Raw genomic sequence first — 20,047 nt, forward strand, 5'->3', positions numbered from 1 at the left:
TATTCACTTTAAACAGCTGAGAAAGATTAGAGCATGGAGAAATACAGCAACACCTCAGTAAAGTGAGATATTTGATGTAGGCTGAATTTGTGCCAGTAATGAGATGCTTGGGACAGTCTCAGGAATCCTGGAGAAGTAAGACTAAGGAGTACTCAATGAATGGCAGGATGCTAGCTAGAAACCGAGGGCTCCTGGAGTACTGGTCCACAGGCCCCTGAAGGTGGCAGGACAGGTTAATACATTAGTTAAGAAGACATGTGGGACACATCTTTATCGCTCATGGCAGAGATAATTAGAACAGGGGAGGTTACGTTGAAGCTAGACAGAACTTTGGCTGAGCCAGAACTGTTTAGTACTGGCACAAATACTGTCTGATTACCCTATTTTGAGTTCTGAGGAAGGGTCACTGGACCTGAAATGTTAACTCTGTTTTCTCCTGCACAGATGCTGCCAGACCTGCTGATCTTTTCCAGCAACTTTGTTTTTGGTCTTGATTCACAGCATCCGCAGTTCTTTTGGTTTTTACTATATTATTGAATGTTATTACGCTGGAAGAGGTGTGGAGGAGATTCATTAGGATGTTGCCTGCGATGGAGCATTTTAAGCTATGAAGAGAGGCTGGATACACAGTAAAAACTGAAAGAACTGTCGATGCTGTAATTCAGGAACAAAAACAGAAATTGCTAGGAAAGATCAGCAGGTCTGGCAGCATCTGTGGAGTGAAACCGTTCTGAGGACGAGACACTGGACCCGAAACATTAACTCTGACTTCTCTTCACAGATGCTGCCAGACCTGCTGAGCTTTTCCAGCAACTTCTATTTTTGTTCCTGGGTAAACTTGGGTTGTTCTCTTTGAGACAGTGGAGACTGAGGGGCTGCTTACTGAGGTGTATAAAATTATGAGGGGCTTTGTCAGGGTGGCTAGAAAATAGCTGTTTCCCTTAATTAAAAGATCAGTAATAAGGGGCATAATTTTAAGGTGAAAGGCAGGAGGTTTAGAGTGATAACAAAGTGTTGTGCTGGATGAACACAGCAGGCCAAGCAGCATCTCAGGAGCACAAAAGCTGACGTTTCAGCCCTAGAGCCTTCATCAGAGACCCTTCATTAGAGTGAAATATTTTTTCACCAAGAGGGTGGTCGGAATCTGGAATGCACTACCTGGGAGACTAGATGAGGCAAAACACCTCGCATCCTTTAAAAAGTACTTGGGCTAGTACTTGAAATGTCATCACATTTAAGGTAATACACCCAGTGCTGGAAACTGGCATAAGCGTGGATTTAGATCAGTTCTTTTGTCAGTGCAGACTTGATGTACTGAAGGGCTTCATCTGTAATATATGATTCTAAAGAATTAAACTACTGAGACATGAGCAGTATGTAAGGCAATCTGAGGTGGAAATGCTTTTGAGTGAGTTATGAATCTAAATATTCAAAAGTGAGGAATTAGTATCTCTTCCAAAGAAAACAGCGTTTGAATTAGATTTGGTGAACCACATTGTGTCTAACAAATGGGTGGCATTTATCTTGACTACATGGCTATTTAAAGTGCTTGGTTGTGAGCTCAGTGTTCCTCATGTTAATCCTGTTCAATGCTTAAGTTGCATGTCCTTGTGAATTGTTATGTTTTCTAATTTTCTTCAGTGAAAGCTTAGTTTATTTGCTCAAAACAATAGAGTTTATTTTCTGCAGTAACTTCTGTTTTATTGTTAAAACAATATTGGCAGCATTGTGTATTTGTGTTCCAGTGAAAGGTCATCGAGTTAAATACAACAAATAAAAAAACTGATCTATCAAGCCAGATTTCATTCTGGGATCTGACTTGTCCAGTAACAATATTAACTCGGATGAGAACACAGTGATGCTACTGCTCACCCAGCACACATACAATCGTGTGACCATCTGAATTAGGAGAAGGAGTGGGCCACACAGTGTAGTTCCAGAAATTTAGCAGCAGCAAGCTATTTGGCTGGTGAAAACATCCTGGCTTATTCTAGCCTTTGTTATTACAAAATTCTGCACAATTTCCACAGATTTTCTGGAAAATTTAGATTTTATGCAGATTAATTATTCATTTTACAGTCTAAGAATAAGGAATATACCAGTCAGGACTGAGATGTGGACTTCTGTCCCACGGAAAGCTGTTGGAGCCAGTTTGTTAGATATTTTCATGATGGAGCTGGATTTGGCCCTTGTGGCTAAAGGGATCAAGGGATACAGGGAGCAAGTGGGAGCGTGATTTGAAATTGCATGATCAGACATGATCACATTGAATGGTTGAGTAGGTTTGAAGGGCTCAATGGCCTACTCCTGCACTTACTTTCTATGTTTCTATGTTCCATATATGGCCAATTAGATATGTGCTTTATTCCCAACAGGCTGAGATCATTAGAAAACGCCTCAACAAAGATATTGGGCACAATCCTGTCATCATGTTGAACTTTTGTCCTGATTTGAAGACTGCCTCCCCAGATTTAAGGATGGCACAGGGCGAGTTCATTTTTCTGATAGATTGTAGTGGAAGTATGAGTGGAGTGAATATCAGCTGTGTCAAGGTAAGAACAACAATTATGCCTTTGCTGTTCACTGTTTGTTGAAGGGTACATTCCCAAATAGTGTCATGTTTGTCAAAAATTTCCATGAATCTCCTAACATATTGCATCATGAAGTGAAGAAAAAACATTTGTGTCTGACATGCGTCCAAGCAGTGAGATCACAATTCAAATGTGCCACATGGTGTAATTGCAAAGTAGAGGTCAATTATTTCCTTTGATGAATTGTAGAAAAGCTGAGTCTCCCAATGCTGTGGTTGTTTCAATAATTCACTTTCAGTTTTATACGCTGGGTGCTACTGATTGTGCTGACAACAGAATGTGGCTGCTGCAGCAATGAGTTGAAGCCCAAAGAGATGTGAGCCAAAGTTCAGCTGAGGGTCTCAGATGAAGAGAATAGGCTAAATTAGTAACAAATTAAATAAACCAATCCAGTATCTGAACCAATCCTGCACATATTGATTTATCTGATTTGTTGTTTATTCCAGAGATTGTAGATCCTGCATCTCGACATCTACAAGAATAAAAACAGAATGTTATTGGCAAAAGGTCACAGACTTGAAACATGGGTTGGAATTTTATAGGGGTTATGGGGTCTTGGCCACTATTTTGATAGTCAGGAATGGCCTTTCATTGTCCGTTGCAGGAGGGCCCCGTGTATTGCAGAATCACAGAATATTACAATATAGAAGGAGGCTATTCAGCCCATCAAGTCTGTACCATCAATAAAATTAGCCAATCTCCTGCCTTTTCCCTTCATCCATGTGTTCAATTATTATCAACAGAAACCTCCAATGTCCTCTGGAGTGCCTCAGTCTTACTGTGAAACAGTGCATTCCAGAGTCTAACTACTCAATATGTCAACAGAGATAATGGAAACTGCAGATGCTGGAGAATCCAAGATAACAAAGTGTGGGGCTGGATGAACACAGCAGGCCAAGCAGCATCTTAGGAACACAAAAGCTGATGTTTCGGGCCTAGACCCTTCATCAGAAAAGGGGGATGGGGAAAGGATTCTGAAATAAATATGGAGAGAGAGGGAGGCAGATAGATAGATAGAGGAGAAGATAGATGGAGAGGAGAGTATAGGTGGGGAGGTAGGGAGGGGATAGGTCAGTACGGGGAGGACGGACAGGTCAAGGGGGCGGGATGAGGTTAGTAGGTAGGAAATGGAGGTATGGCTTGAGGTGGGAGGAGCGGATAGGTGAGAGGAAGAACAGGTTAGGGAGGCGGGGACGAGCTGGGTTGGTTTTGGGATACAGTGGGGGGAGTGGAGATTTTGAAGCTGGTGAAATCCACATTGATACCATTGGGCTTAGAGATAATGGGAACTGCAGATGCTGGAGAATCCAAGATATCAAAGTGCGGAGCTGGATGAACACAGCAGGCCAAGCAGCATCTCAGGAGCACAAAACCTGACGTTTTGGGCCTAAGGATCTATGCCCACAGAAGGCTGTGTGCACAGCCCAGATCATCATGGAAGCCAATCTTCCATCCACAGATTCCATTTACATGGTTCTCTGCCACAGAAAGACACCCATCACACCCTGGTAATGCTCTTCTTCCATCAGTTGGAAGGTACAGAAGCCTGAACTCATGCATGAGCAGGTTCAGAAACAGTTTCTTCCTGGCTGGTGTTATACTGATGAGTTGACCATCTAGCCACAAATAATGCCGATCTTACTAACATTGATCTTGTCCAGTGCACACCGTGTGCAATGTAACCTGTTGGCCTCCGTCTCAGCCTTTTTGATCTGTTTGTCCTTGGCTTGCTGTGAACTGCCTGTACTGCTTGTAAGCAAAATGTTTTACTGTATTTCAGTACAAGTGACAATATATCAATCAATCGATAAAACGAGGACACTATATACATCATGTGCCACTCAGGCACCAGAGATAGGCGTCTCCCTGGTATTAAAGACCCACTGGAGTGGATATTCTTTCTGCTGGAAAATCAGAGGATGGTAACTTTATTGAACAACACTGCAATCAGGGAGGCAATGCCTGCTGTTGTCGTGAACACTCACCAACTGCACAAGGTTGTCACTGAATCCTAAGTCACAGGTAACTGATGACAGCAGAGACAGGTTGCAGTTCAACACCATTTTCTTAACTGCAACTCAGAATGGGCAGCACATGCCAGGCTAGCTAACCATGTCCTGATCCTTTGAAACAATTAAAGCAAACAAAACCCTTCCCTTTCCCATGGTACCTTCCAGTGCCAGTGCTGTATCTGTAGCATTTATACTTTTATTTCCCTTCTTCACACCATCCAGGGCTCCAAAAACTCCTTGTAGGGCAAACAGTGATTGACTTCTGTTTTTTATTTAACCTTAGCACATTGCATTTGCTGTTTATTGTGCAGGCTCCTCTGTTTTGGGGAGACCAAAACAGCGATTAGATGATCACTTTGTAGAATATTTCCATTGAATCTGTGAGAATGACCTCAAGCTTGTGATATTAATAGTTTCAATCTCACCAACTGACTTGGAATCTAAGACACATTTCTTTTCTTTGCAGAAATTATGTATTGACTTGCTGCAACTTACCCCTTACATCCCACATTCAGAATCATGACTGCTCCTTTTTCATATGTTTACAGTCGATTAATAGCTATTAAATATTTTTCCTAATCTTAATCAAGATTAACAAGCCTCATTAACAAACATTATCACTCAGACAATTGCCATTTTTTAAATTCTCCTTCCTGCTGAAAAGACCTAGCTGGTGGAATGCCACAACGTACAGTCTAGGAATTTATTTATTTATTATGTATATTAATAACTTGGAGGAAGAACCAGGATGTCATGCATCTAAATTTGTTAATCATAGAACCTCTATGGTGTGGAAGCAACCATTCAGTCCACACCAACCCTCCAAAGACTATCCATCCAGATCCCATTGCCCTGCAACCCTACCCCTTTGACTTTGCACTTCTCATGTCTAACCCACCTAACCTGCATATCTGTGGACACTATGGACAATTTAGCATGGTCAATCCACCCTAACGTGTACATCTTTGGTCTGTTGGAGGAAATCATGGCACCCAGAAGAAACCCACACAGACACAGGCAGAATGTGCAAACTCCATACAGGTGGGATTGAACTCAGGTGCCTGGCACTGTGAAGCAGCAGCGCTACCCACTGAGCCACTGTGTAGAGCTGGATGAACACAGCAAGCCAGGCAGCATCAGAGGAGCAGGAAAGTTGATGTTTTGGTTCTAGACCTTTCTTCAGAAATGGGGAGGGGCAAGGGAGCTGGGAAATAACTAGAGAGAGGTGGGGTGGGTCTGGAGAAGGTAGATGGGATGGTGATATGAGAGTGCAGTTCGGGAGTGGTAGGAATTGGTCAGTGGGGTGAGTGGGGCAAATAGGTGTCTCTGACTCCAGCATTAGCAGTTCTTGCTATCATGAAGTATTGTTATGACTGTACAGGCTGTTGGTGAGGCCATACCTAGAGTGCGATGTACAGTTTTGGTCTCTGTAAATATAAAAAGATGTATTGGCTTTGGAGGTTGTTCAAAAATATTCACTAAGCTGATTCTTGGACTGAAACGGTTGACTTACTAAGAACAGCCAAATAATTTGGGCCTTTAAATCATTAGAGTTCAGAACAATGATAGGTGATGTGATTGAACCATACAATATAATTCATCAGATACTGAAGCAGTTCATATTCAAATGCTACACAATATCCAGCTTGGGTTCATAAGTGGCAAGTAATATTCACACAACAAAAATGCCAGGAAATGACTACGTCTAATAGAAGACAATATAACCACTGCAACTTGACATTCAATGGTGTTACAATCATTGAATCCCCCATTATCAATATCCTAGAGTTTACCATTGACCTGACACTCAGCTGGACTCACCACATGAACACAATAGCTACAAGTGCAGGTCAGAGGCCTGGAATACTACGGCGAGCAACTTACCTCCTCACATGCCAAAGCCATCTACATAGTCAGGATGGTGATGGAACACTCCTGACTTGTCTGGATGGGTGCAGCTCCAACAACACTCAAGAAGCTGACACTATCTAGGACAAAGCAGCCGCTTAATTAGCACCACAAGCACAAATATCCACTCCATCCACTGGGGACTCTTAGAAGCAGTAGCGTGTACTGTCTATAAGATCCATGGCAGAAATTCACAAAAGATCCTTACATAGCACTTTCCAAACCCATGACTATTTCCATCTAGAAGGACAAGGGCAGCAGGTACATGGGAACAGCACCACCTGCAAGATCCCCCCCAAGGCACTCACCATCCTGACTTGGAAATAATACCTGGAGCAAGGCTCCAAAAACTGTGTTTTCAAATAAACCTGTTGGACTATAACTTGGTGTTGTGTGACTGTCCACTTGTACACTCCAGTCCAACACCGGCACCTCCACATCATGAAAATATATCACCAGTCCTTAACTGTCACTGGGTCAAAATCCTGGAATTCTCTCCCTTAGGGAGTTGTGGGTCAACCTGTGGAACATGGACTGTAACGGTTCCAGGAGGCAGTTCACCATCACCTTCACAAGGGCAGCTAGGTGTGGGCAATAAATGCTGGCCCAGCCAGTAACACCTACGTCCCATGTCCCATGATTAATTAACAAAAAAAATCAATCAGCATGTCTCTGGGATGTGTCTAGGGAGTTTACCTCACTGTGGGTTTAGTTTCTGGATGTTTGTTCTAAGGTTACCTGAGGAGAACTCAAACAAAAATATGCAATGTCAGACCTGTCATTTATTCAATTTCTTTTTGTTTCTGTGAGTTACTCTCCAGGAGATTAGTTTATGCAAATTAATTCCAGTGACAGCAGTCAATAGTTGCTTTAACTGGCTTCAATTGTAAGGAAACATGATTTACAGGCACTAACCTAAGGCTGCGTCAGGTTATTCTGATTGACGTATTCATGAGTAATATTTCATGCCCACTTCAATGCACTAACACTTTGCAATTTTTTGATGTTGTAAAGGATGCAATGCTGGTAGTCTTGAAGAGCCTTATGTCCTCGTGTCTCTTTAACATAATTGGATTTGGTTCCACTTTTCGGACCTTATTCCCAGCTAGCAGGTCTTACAATGAAGTAAGTCATTATTTTTTACTGCTGTTTATCATTATTTCCCTAAATATGCAACACATTTGAGAATTTCCCTGCCAGCTGTTAAGCACTGGTTTAAATTAATATTAAATATTCCTTAAGAACATTTTGATGAGTAACGAGAATAGTTGCCTGAAAATGATTGCAATGATAGAGATTGGGAATCCCTGGTCATTTAATATGTGATGCTTATTAAATCTATCTTTCTCTCCTAAAATGACTTTTCTGCAATGCAAACATTTTTTGTTTAATTTAACCTATTTTTCTAATCAACCTGTTTGGAGATGTTATTACCCTCATCTGGAGCAGGTGGGACTTGAATTCAGCCCTCACAGTCCAGGGATGGGGACTCTATCACTGCGGCACAAGAGGCCCTGAAACGGAAAAAAATTTCCTTTTATTTTATCAATAGCCAGAATCCTTTTGAACTTGTCCCTTTGCTCCCAACAAGCTGTAATGATGTGACTTTGCTTCCTTATATTATAAATATCCATTGAAATCACATTCTACCACACTGAATCCTCTCTAATTCATTTCTTCCTATACTTTCTCCTGTTGCAGGGGATGGTGTGTCTCAATAAAAGATGAGGGACTGGCCGATGGACAACAAACTACACCCTTTGGGACATTCTCTGCCCTTGCTTCCAACCCCTTGCCCCATGCTCTGTGAATCTTGACCTGAGAAACCCTCCATCGCACACCATGTATCTTTGTCCTTGGTCATACATGACCTTCGGACTTCAGGATCCTCTCCCAACAGCTGCAACACCCTCCTTTACGTCCAAAACAGTGAAAGAGCAGGCAGCTTCTGATTGGGCAGCAGTTCATACTAGGCAGCACGTCTACCCTGCCCAGGGTCTCAATACCTGAGGGAGGCTCGCCAGTAGCCCCCTGTCTTCTCTGGCACTTACTCCCAAGGCCAGGAGACTGAGTCAAGCCTTGACACTGAAAATCCAGATGGCTCGCCGCTTGTCTGCATTTCTCCACAAAGGCAAGATAAATGGCAGATAACATTACAAAACCAAGTAATTAAAGATTTATGAATTTGTAACTTCATCAAAAGAGTATAAGAAATATCTGCAGAAGTAAACCATTTTGTCCCTCAGGCCTGTTCTGTTATTTGATTTGTTTACAGCTAATTTTGGTTTCAATGTCACTGTCCTGCCTGCTTCTCATACCCCCAGTGAACATCTATCAACCTTTATTTCGAGATTGGTCAACGATGAAGCATCCACAATTCTCTAGTGCAGTGAATTCCAAATATTGATAATCCTGTTGAGTGAAGAAATTTCCCCTAATTTCAGTATTAAATGATCAATTGTGGCTTGATTGTCACGGGGAGGATGTGAATACAGCGTCATTACTAAGGAGAAGGTGCTGGGAAAGCTGAAAGATGGATAAATTGCCCAGATTAGATGGACTATCGGCGCCCCACCCACCCAGGATTTTGAAGGAGATAACAGGGATTGGTGGTGACTTTTCAGAATCACTGAAGACACTGGCTCCATTAACACACTGTTTCAGGAGGGAGGGAGGCAGAAGACAGGAAACTATATGTCGGTTGGCTTGACCTTAGTCGTCAGAGTGCATTCTTAATGATAAGATTGTGGAATACATGGAAGTGCATGATAAAATAGGGTTGAGTCAACATGGCTTTGTCAAAGGAGGAGCTAACTGGCACGTTAACATTTAGGAGAGTCAGTGGATGTGATCTATTTGAATTTCCAGAAGACCTTTGACGAGGTGCCACACAGAATGCTGCAAAATAATAAAAGGTGCCATGGTGTTAGCGGCAAGGTACTGGCATGGATAGAGGATGAGCAGGACTTGCAGAAAGGGAGTAAAGGGTTCTTTTTCAGGATGGCAGCCAGTGGCTTGGTGTGCATTAGCAGCTTGTTTTACAGTCTCAGGCAGGGGAATTAACTGGAGGAAATATTATTGAGTGAAAGGGCATCAATCTGCCAAAAACAAAGCCTATTAAATCATAGATAACAAAGTGTGGGGCTGGATGAACACAGCAGGCCAAGCAGCATCTCAGGAACACAAAAGCTGATGTTTCGGGCCTAGACCCTTAATCAGAAAAGGGGGATGGGGAGAGGATTCTGAAATAAATATGGAGAGAGGGGGAGGTGGACAGAAGATGGATAGAGGAGAAGGTAGGTGGAGAGGTGAGTATAGGTGGGGAGGTAGGGAGGGGATAGGTCAGTCCGGGGAGGATGGACAGGCCAAGGGGGTGGGATAAGGTTAATAGGTAGGAAATGGAGGTACGGCTTGAGGTGGGAGGAGGGGATAGGTGAGAGGAAGAACAGGTTAGGGAGGCAGGAACAAGCTGGGCTGGTTTTGGTAAGCAGTGGGGGGAGGGGAGATTTTGAAGCTGGTGAAATCCACATTGATACCATTGGGCTGCCGGGTTCCCAAGCGGAATATGAGTTGCTGTTCCTGCAACCTACATGTGGCATCATTGTGGCACAGCAGGAGGCCCAGGTTGGACATGTCATCTAAGGAATGGGAGAGGGAGTTTTAATGGTTCGCGACTGGGAGGTGCAGTTGCTTAATGCGAGCTGAGCGTAGGTGTTCTACAAAGTGGTCCCTATTAATCATGCCAGCTGAGCAAGGTACTTTAGCATGGAGATGGTGGTGACACTTCATTAAGTTTTGAGTAATTATAAGGCTTTGCTGGAGTAAGAGGGAGGTCCTTAATGAATACTTTGCTTCAGTATACAACAATGAGAGGGACCTTGATGTTTGTGAGGACAGCATGAAACAGGCTGATATGCTTGAACAAGTTGATGTTAGGAGGGATGGTGTGCTAGAAATTTTGAAAAATATGAGAATACATAAGTCCCTTGGGTGGAATGGGATATATTCAAGGTTTCTACAGGAAGCAAGGGAGGAGGCTGCTGAACCTTTAGGGATGATCTTTATGTCCTCACTGTCCACTGGAGTAATACCAGAAGATTGGAGGGCTGCAAATGTTATTCCCTTGTTTGGGAAAGGGAACAGGGATAATCCTGGGAATTAGAGACCAGTCAGTCTTACTTCTGTGGTCCTTAAATTATTGGAGAGGATCCTGAGAGATCATATTTATGATTACTTGAAAAAGCATAGTTTGATTAGAAATAGTTATCATGGCTTTGTGAGGGGCAGGTCATGCCTCACTAACCTTATAGGATTCTTTGAGGATGTGACAAAACACATTGATGAAAGTAGAGTGGTGGATGCGGTATATATGAATTTTAGCAAGGCATTTGATAAGGCTCCCCATGGTAGGCTCATTCAGAAAGTAAGGAGACATGGATTCAGGGAAATTTGGCTGTCTGGCTTCAGAATTGGCTGTCCAATAGAAGACAGAAGGTGATAGAAGATGTAAAATATTCAGCCTAGAGTTCGATGACCTGAGGTGTTCCACAGGGATCTGTTCTGGGACCTCTGCTCTTTGTGATTTTTATAAATGACTTGGATAAGGAAGCGGAAGGGTAGGTTAGTAAGTTTGCTGATGGAATTAAGGGTGGTGGAGTTGTGGATGGCGTGGAGGGCTGTTGTAGGTTGAAACGGGACATTGACAGGATGCAGAGCTGGGCAAAGAAGTGGCAGATGGAATTCAACCCAGAAAAGTGTTAAGTGATTCATTTTGGAACGTCAAATTTGAATGCAGAATACAGGGTTAATGGCAGGATTCTCAGCAGTGTGGAGGAACAGAGGGATCTTGGAGTCCATGTCCATAGATCCCTCAAAGTTGCTACCCAAGTTAATAGGGTTGTAAAGAAGGTGTATGGTGTGTTAGCTTTCACTGGCAGATGAACTGAGATTCACAGCTGTGAGGCTATGCTGCAGCTCTATAAAACTCTGGTTAGACCACACTTGGAATATCGTGTTCAGTTCTGGTCACCACATTATAGGAAGAATGTGGAAGCTTTAGAAAGGGTGCAGAGGAGATTTACCAGGATGCTGCCTGGACTGGGGGGCAGGTCTTATGAGGAAAGGTTGAAGGAGCTAGGGCTTTTTCATTGGAGCGAAGAAGGATGCAAGGTGACTGGATGGAGGTTGTACAAAATAGTGAGAGGCATAAATAGAGTGGATAGCCAGATATTTTTTCCCAGGGTGTAAATCACTGTCACAAGGGGGCATAATTTTTAAAAAGTGATTGGAGGAAAGTATAGGGGAGACGTCAGACATAGGTTCTTCAATAGAGAGTCGTGGGTGTGTGAAATGCGCTGCCAGTGGTGGTGATAGATTCAGCTACATTAGGGATATTTAAGCAACTCTTTGATAGGCGCATGAATGAAAGTATAATATAGGGTATGCAGGGCAGTTTTGATCTTAGCGTAAGAAAATAAGTCAACATAACATTGTGGGCTGAAGGGCCTGTACAGTTCTACGTTCTATGCATCTTTCATTCTGATGTTAATTATCAATGGTTCCAATTGTTCTTGTATAGTGGGATGGAGAAGAGGTAAAGAAAAAGAAGGGCGAATTAGTGTGATGCAAACCTTCAACCTGGGGCTGTGTCATGCTGCACAAATCAGTCCAATCAGTACAATTAGCACAGTAAGTACAGTCAGTACAATCAATACAGTCAGTACAATCAGTAAAATCAGTATAGTCAGCACAATCAGCATAATCATATAGTCAGCACAGTCAGTACAATGAGCACAGTATAATCAGGACAGTTAGTACAATCAGTACAGTTTTTACAATCACAATCATCACAGTCAATTAGCACAATTAGTACAGTTAGTATAATTAGTACAGTTAGCACAAACAGTACAGTCAGTATAATCAGTGCAGTCAGTATAATCAGTATAGTGATTTTAACCAGTGCAGTTAGTACAATCAGTATAATCAGTACAGTGAGTAAAATCAGTACAGTTTTTACCTACGGTACTGATTGTACTATCAGTGCAGTCAGTGAAATCAGTACAGTTAGCACAATGAGCACAGTCAATATAATCAGTACAGTCAGTATAATCAATGCAGTCAGTACAATCAGTATAGTGATTTTAATCAGTACAGTTAGTACAAACAGTACAGTTAGTACAATCAGCACAATCGCTATAATCAGTACAGTTAGTGTAATCAGCACAATCAGCACAGTCAGTAAAATCAGTACAGTTAATACAATGCGTACAGTCAGTACAATCAGTACAATCAGTACAGTGTAATCAGTACAGTTATTATAATCAGTCAGTATAATCAATGTAGTCAGTATAATCAGTACAGTCAGTATAATCAGAACAGTTAGTACAATCAGCACAGTCAGTATAATCAGTACAATCAGCAGTCGGTAAAACAGTACAGTCAGTATAATTATTGCAGTCAGTACAATCAGTATAGTGATTTTAATCAACACAGTTAGTACATTCAGCACAATTAGTACAATCAGCACGATCAGTACAATCAGTACAGACAGTACAATCAGCACAATCAGTAAATCAGAACAGTTAGTACAATCAGCACGTTCAGTATAATCAGCTCTGTTAGTACAATGAGCGCAGTCAGTACAGTCTGTAAAATCAATATAAATCAGTACAGTCAGTACAATCAGTACAATTCATACAATCAGCATTGTCAGTATAATCAGTAGTCGGTATCATCAGTACAATCATTATAATCAGTACAATTAGTGTAATCTGTATGGTTAGAACAATCATTACAGTTAGCACAATTAGCATAATCAGTATAATTGGTACAGTCAACATCATCAGTACAGTCAGTGTAATCAGCACAATCAGTACAGTCAGTAGATTCTTTAGAACACTACTTCTGCTAAGTGTCCACCAACATAATACAAAATCTAAAACCTTATCCATTTTAAATTCTCAAGAAACATCACTGGTGATGTGCTCTGCTACCCTGCAGATATTTTCTGGTACTCTCTGCCTGCTATACCCCACATTAAATTCACTGATTCCACGTCTTCCTTTGCCATCATGGAACAGTAGTTGATTAAGAAAACACTAACTGCGTGAATAGACTTCTCACTGTAAATAAAATGTAACTAGTAATGTTAAAATTCATAGCTCTTAATTAAAATGGTTTAAAATAAATCTTTGCAGCTGACACTGACGGTAGCCTGTGACTATATCAGAAAACTTCGGGCTGACATGGGAGGAACAAATTTACTGGCACCTCTGAATTGGATTTTCCACCAACCGATTCAGAGACAGCACCCACGACTGTTGTTTATCCTGACAGATGGTTCTGTCAGTAACACAGGACGAGTGATAGAACTGATCCGGAATCATGCCCGTACGTGCAGGTAAGGAACATTGATTTTTTTTTCTGTCGGTTCAAAGGTACAGAGTGATGTAAACTTTACGGTTTTGATTCTTGCAAATTTGCAGTTGCTCTTGAGTTCTATGCAACTGCTAAGCTAAAGTGGAGGTAATGTTCTTATTTTTAAAATAATTTTTCGTTGAAACTCTTTAGATGTAATTAGCTAGAATTTTTACAACACAGAAACGGGCCATTCAGTCCAAGTGGTTTATGCAGAGTTTATTGTCTATGTGTCCCCTCTCTGCCTTTTCAATGCACCCTTCCACTATGTGCTCATGTATCTAATTAAACATTCATTCTGGTTGAAGTAGATCAGCCAAAATTATCAAAACCTTGATATGTCAATGATCAGAGAGGTCTCAAAAGCTGCTGTACCCTCTGCAATGGAGCAGATTTGGGGGGATAGAGATATGACACTGATGAAGGCTACAAAATCTACTGGTACTATTAAAGAAAATAATTGCATCTTATAAAGGAGCAAACTGTCTGATCTGGTAACAGTCCCTTGGAAATTCACTGAAACAAAGCTTTGAAGTAATATTGTCACAAGGCCGCAGCCCTTTGTAGTGTGAAGATATTTTTGAACTGTTTGATTTGATTTGATTAAAATAGAGAAAACTGTTTAAAATGCCAATTCACCTCAAGATTGAGTGAGGGAATCAAAAAAAATCCTCAGGTTTGAGGGTGGAGGTGCTTGCAAAACAAGAGACTACCTGTAATCCAGACCCACCAAAATCTATTAACATTTATTCTTGGAAATAGATATTCTGAGGCTTGTTGTTATAATAAATGAGAAGGTGTGGGTTTTGAAATGAATGAAAGTTGACAAGATGTCCCCGAATACTGAGGGAGGCAGGTGAGGAAATTGCTGGGGCCATGGGAATCTTTGTATGCTCTCCAGTCACAGGAGAGGTTCCAGAGGACTAGAGACTAGCCAATGTTGTTACTTTGTATCATTAGGGCAACAGGGATAATCTGGGAATGTACAATCCTGTCAGCCTTAGGGAAGTTATTGGCGAAGATTCTTAAGTACAGGATTTATTCACATTTGGAGAAATATAGACTTATTATTGATTGACAGCATGACTTTGCACAGGGGTGATCATATCTCACAAACTTGATTGAGTTTTTTGAGGAAGTGTCAAAGCTGATTGATGAGGGCAGGGTGGTGGATGTTGTCAACACGAACTTTAGCAAGGCCTTTGACAAGATCCCTCATTGGCACGCAGTTTGAAATGTCTACTGCAGAAGGGAAATGTATAGTGAATGGCAAATATCTTAGAAGGATCAACATAGAGAGGGATCTAGATGTACAGGTCCACAGTTCTCTGAAAGTGCGACACATGTGATTTTGGTGTCACGAGATAGCGAGGTGAGGAACAGGGAGCGGGCGCAGCTGAACACGTGGCTACGCAGCTGGTGTAGGAGGGAGGGCTTCAGATATGTTGATAATTGGGATGCTTTCTGGGGAAGGTGGGACCTGTACAAGAAGGACGGGTTGCATCTGAACTGGAAGGGGACCAATGTCCTGGGTGGAAGGTTTGCTCGAGTAGTTCGAGAGGGTTTAAACTAGTATGGCAGGGGGGTGGGAACCTGAGCTGTATACCGGAGGTGAGAGTTGATGCAGGTGAGGCAGTAGCAAGAGGTAGACCAGCTCGTGGGAAGGATTTTCCTGGGAAGGAACCAAGGGATCGGTTAAAGTGTGTTTGCTTTAATGCAAGGAGTATCAGGAATAAAAGTGATGAACTTAGAGCATGGATCAGTACCTGGTGCTATGATGTTGTGGCCATAACAGAGACATGGGTTTCTCATGGGCAGGAATGGTTGCTGGATGTTCCAGGGTTTAGAACATTTAAAAAGAATAGGGAGGGGGGAGAAAGAGGAGGGGGTGTAGCACTACTAATCAGAGAGGGTATCACAGCTACAGAAGCTTCCTTTGTCGAGGAAGATCTGCCTACTGAGTCAGTATGGGTGGAAATTAGGAACAGCAAGGGAGTATTCACCTCGTTAGGGGTTTACTACAGGCCCCACAGTAGCAGCAGGGAGATTGAAGAAAGCATAGGTCGACAGATTTTGGAAAAGTGTGGATGCAGTAGGGTTGTTGTAATGGGTGACTTTAACTTTCCTAATATTGATTGGAACCTCCTTCGAGCAGAAGATTTGAATGGAGCTGTTTTTGTAAGGTGTGTTCAGGAGGGTTTCCTAACGCAGTACGTTGACAGGCCGACGAGGGGAGAGGCCATTCTAGACTTGGTGCTCGGAAACGAGCCAGGGCAGCTATCAGATCTTGTGGTGGGAGAGCATTTTGGTGATAGTTACCATAACTGCCTCACATTCTACATAGCTATGGAGAAGGAGAGGATTAGGCAGAATGGGAGGATATTTAATTGGGGAAGAGGAAACTATGATGCGATTAGACATGATTTAGGAAGCATGGACTGGGAGCAGTTGTTCCATGGTAAGGGAACTATAGACATGTGGAGACGGTTTAAGGAACAGTTGTTGGGAGTGATGAGTAAATATGTCCCTCTGAGACAGGCAAGAAGGGGTAAGATTAAGGAACCTTGGATGACGAGAGCGGTGGAGCTTCCAGTGAAAAGGAAGAAGGTAGCTTACATAAGGTGGAGGAAGCTAGGGTCAAGTTCAGCTAGAGAGGATTACATGCAGGCAAGGAAGGAGCTCAAAAATGGTCTGAGGAGAGCCAGGAGGGGGCACGAGAAAGGCTTGGCAGAAGGAATCCGGGAAAACACAAAGGCATTTTACACTTACGTGAGGAATAAGAGAATGGTCAAAGAAAGAGTAGGGCCGATCAGGGATAGCATAGGGAACTTGTGTGTGGAGCCTGAGGAGGTAGGGGAAGCCCTAAATGAGTTTTTTGCTTCTGTCTTTACGAAAGAAACCAACTTTGTCGTGAATGAAACCTTTAAAGAGCAGGTGTGCATGCTGGAATGGATAGAGATAGACGAAGCTGATGTGCTGAAAATTTTGTCAAACATTAAGATTGACAAGTCGCCAGGCCCGGATCAGATTTGTCCTCGGCTGCTTTGGGAAGCGAGAAATGCAATTGCTTCGCCACTTGCGAAGATCTTTGCATCCTCGCTCTCCACTGGAGTCGTACCTGAGGACTGGAGAGAGGCAAATGTAATTCCTCTCTTCAAGAAAGGAAATAGGGAAATCCCCGGCAATTATAGACCGTTAAGTCTCACGTCTGTCGTCTGCAAGGTGTTAGAAAGGATTCTGAGGGATAAGATTTATGACCATCTGGAAGAGCATGGCTTGATCAAATACAGTCAACACGGCTTTGTGAGGGGTAGGTCATGCCTTACAAACCTTATCGAGTTTTTTGAGGATGTGACTAGAAAGGTTGATGAGGGTCGAGCTGTGGATGTGGTGTATATGGACTTCAGTAAGGCATTTGATAAGGTTCCCCATGGTAGGCTCATTCAGAAGGTCAGGAGGAATGGGATACAGGGGAACTTAGCTGCTTGGATACAGAATTGGCTGGCCAACAGAAGACAGCGAGTGGTAGTAGAAGGAAAATATTCTGCCTGGAAGTCAGTGGTGAGTGGAGTTCCACAGGGCTCTGTCCTTGGGCCTCTACTGTTTGTAATTTTTATTAATGACTTGGACGAGGGAATTGAAGGATGGGTCAGCAAGTTTGCAGACGACACAAAGGTCGGAGGTGTCGTTGACAGTGTAGAGGGCTGTTGTAGGCTGCAGCGGGACATTGACAGGATGCAGAGATGGGCTGAGAGGTGGCAGATGGAGTTCAACCTGGATAAATGCGAGGTGATGCATTTTGGAAGGTCGAATTTGAAAGCTGAGTACAGGATTAAGGATAGGATTCTTGGCAGCGTGGAGGAACAGAGGGATCTTGGTGTGCAGATACATAGATCCCTTAAAATGGCCACCCAAGTGGACAGGGTTGTTAAGAAAGCATATGGTGTTTTGGCTTTCATTAACAGGGGGATTGAGTTTAAGAGTCGTGAGATCTTGTTGCAGCTCTATAAAACTTTGGTTAGACCGCAGTTGGAATACTGCGTCCAGTTCTGGGCGCCCTATTATAGGAAAGATGTGGATGCTTTGGAGAGGGTTCAGAGGAGGTTTACCAGGATGCTGCCTGGACTGGAGGGCTTATCTTATGAAGAGAGGTTGACTGAGCTCGGTCTCTTTTCATTGGAGAAAAGGAGGAGGAGAGGGGACCTAATTGAGGTATACAAGATAATGAGAGGCATAGATAGAGTTGATAGCCAGAGACTATTTCCCAGGGCAGAAATGGCTAACACGAGGGGTCATAGTTTTAAGCTGGTTGGTGGAAAATATAGAGGGGATGTCAGAGGCATGTTCTTTACGCAGAGAGTTGTGAGAGCATGGAATGCGTTGCCAGCAGCAGTTGTGGAAGCAAGGTCATTGGGGTCATTTAAGAGACTGCTGGACATGTATATGGTCACAGAAATTTTGAGGGTGCATACATGAGGATCAATGGTCGGCACAACATTGTGGGCTGAAGGGCCTGTTCTGTGCTGTACTGTTCTATGTTCTATGTTCTATGTGGATAAGTGGTCAAGGAGGCATATGGCATGGCCAGGGTAAAGAGAATCAAAACTGGTACAACATGTTGCAGCTGTATAGAACTTTAGTTAGGCCACATTTGGAATATTGTGTACAATTTTTTGGCCATATTACCATGGATGTGGAAGCTTTAGGAGAGCTGATACATCTGGATGTTTACCAACCAAACCAATCATTGCCTGGCTTAGAGGGCATTAGCTATTGAGGAGAATTGGAGAAAGTTGGTTTGGTTTCACATGAATGTCAAAGGCTGAGAGAGCGATCTGGTAGAATTTTACAAAATTATGAGCAGCAAAGACAGAATGGATAATCAGAATCTTTTTCCCAGGGTAGGAAAGTCAATCACTGAGAGATATAGGTTTAAGGTAAAAGGGGTTAAGTTTGAAGGAGAGGTGAGAGGCAGGTTTTTTGCACAGAGATTGGTAGGTGCCTTGAATGTGCTGCCAGAGGAGGTGATGGAGGCAGATACAATAGCAACATTTAAGAGGCATCTTGACAGATATGTGAATAGGCAGGGCATAGGGGGTACGGACTGCATAGAGCCAGGGGATTTTTAGTTTGGGAAAGTGTCATATGTTCACACAGGACCAGGTGGGCCAAAGGGCCTGTTCCTGTGCTGTACTGTTCATTGTTCTTAGCTGAGGAAAACATTAACAAATGTAAAAGTACTGAGCATTGACAGCATGGTCATCATGGACTGACAAACCTTTTGGAAATATACACTGTAACTGGTATTCCAAAGGAGTTTCTGAGGACTTTTTGAGGTTACTGAAGTGGAAGTTGTAATCACCACTGCTTACTGTCTATCTGTCTCTCTCTCTCTCTCTCACACACACACACACACACACACACACAGACACACACACACACACACACAATAGACAATAGGCGCAGGAGTAGGCCATTCGGCCCTTCCAGCCAGCACCACCACTCATTATGATCATGGCTGATCATCCACAATCAGTATCCTGTTCCTGCCTGATCCCCATAATCCTTGATTCCACTATCTTTAAGAGCTCTATCCATCTCTTTCTTGAAAGTATCCAGAGACTTGGCCTCCACTGCCTTCTGGGACAGAGCATTCCATATATCCACCACTCTCTGGGTGAAGAAGTCTCTCCTCAACTCTGTTCTCAATGGCCTACCCCTTATTTTTAAACTGTGTCCTCTGGTTCTGGACTCCCCCATCAGCGGAAACATGCTTCCTGCCTCCAGAGTGTCCAATCCTTTAATTATCTTATACGTCTCCATCAGATCCCCTCTCATCCTTCTAAACTCAAGTGTTTACAAGCCCAGTCGCTCGAATCTTTCAACATATGATAGCCCCGCCATTCCAGGAATTGACCTCGTGAACCTACACTGCACTCCCTCAATAGCAAGAATGTCCTTCCTCAAATTTGGAGACCAAAACTGCACACAATACTCCAGGTGCGGTCTCACCAGGGCCCTGTATAACTGCAGAAGGACCTCTTTGCTCCTATACTCAATTCCTCTTGTTATGAAGGCCAGCATGCCACTAGCTTTCTTCACTGCCTGCTGTACCTGCAT

The 20,047-nt window shown here is 42.9% G+C and overlaps 1 protein-coding gene across 4 annotated transcripts in view; it reads left to right on the forward strand.

Annotated features, from left to right (window-relative positions):
- Nucleotides 1–20,047, forward strand: part of vwa5b1 (von Willebrand factor A domain containing 5B1) — a 255,866-nt gene that overhangs the window by 122,195 nt on the left and 113,624 nt on the right. For all 4 annotated transcript variants that reach the window (XM_048561543.2, XM_048561545.2, XM_048561546.2 and 1 more), the window contains 3 exons: nt 2,376–2,552; nt 7,526–7,636; nt 13,708–13,910. In XM_048561543.2, the coding sequence (XP_048417500.1) occupies nt 2,376–2,552; nt 7,526–7,636; nt 13,708–13,910 (491 nt within the window). The remainder of the gene's footprint in view (nt 1–2,375; nt 2,553–7,525; nt 7,637–13,707; nt 13,911–20,047) is intronic.

This window comes from Stegostoma tigrinum, chromosome 28 (assembly GCF_030684315.1).
Source record: "Stegostoma tigrinum isolate sSteTig4 chromosome 28, sSteTig4.hap1, whole genome shotgun sequence".
NCBI lineage: Eukaryota > Metazoa > Chordata > Chondrichthyes > Orectolobiformes > Stegostomatidae > Stegostoma > Stegostoma tigrinum.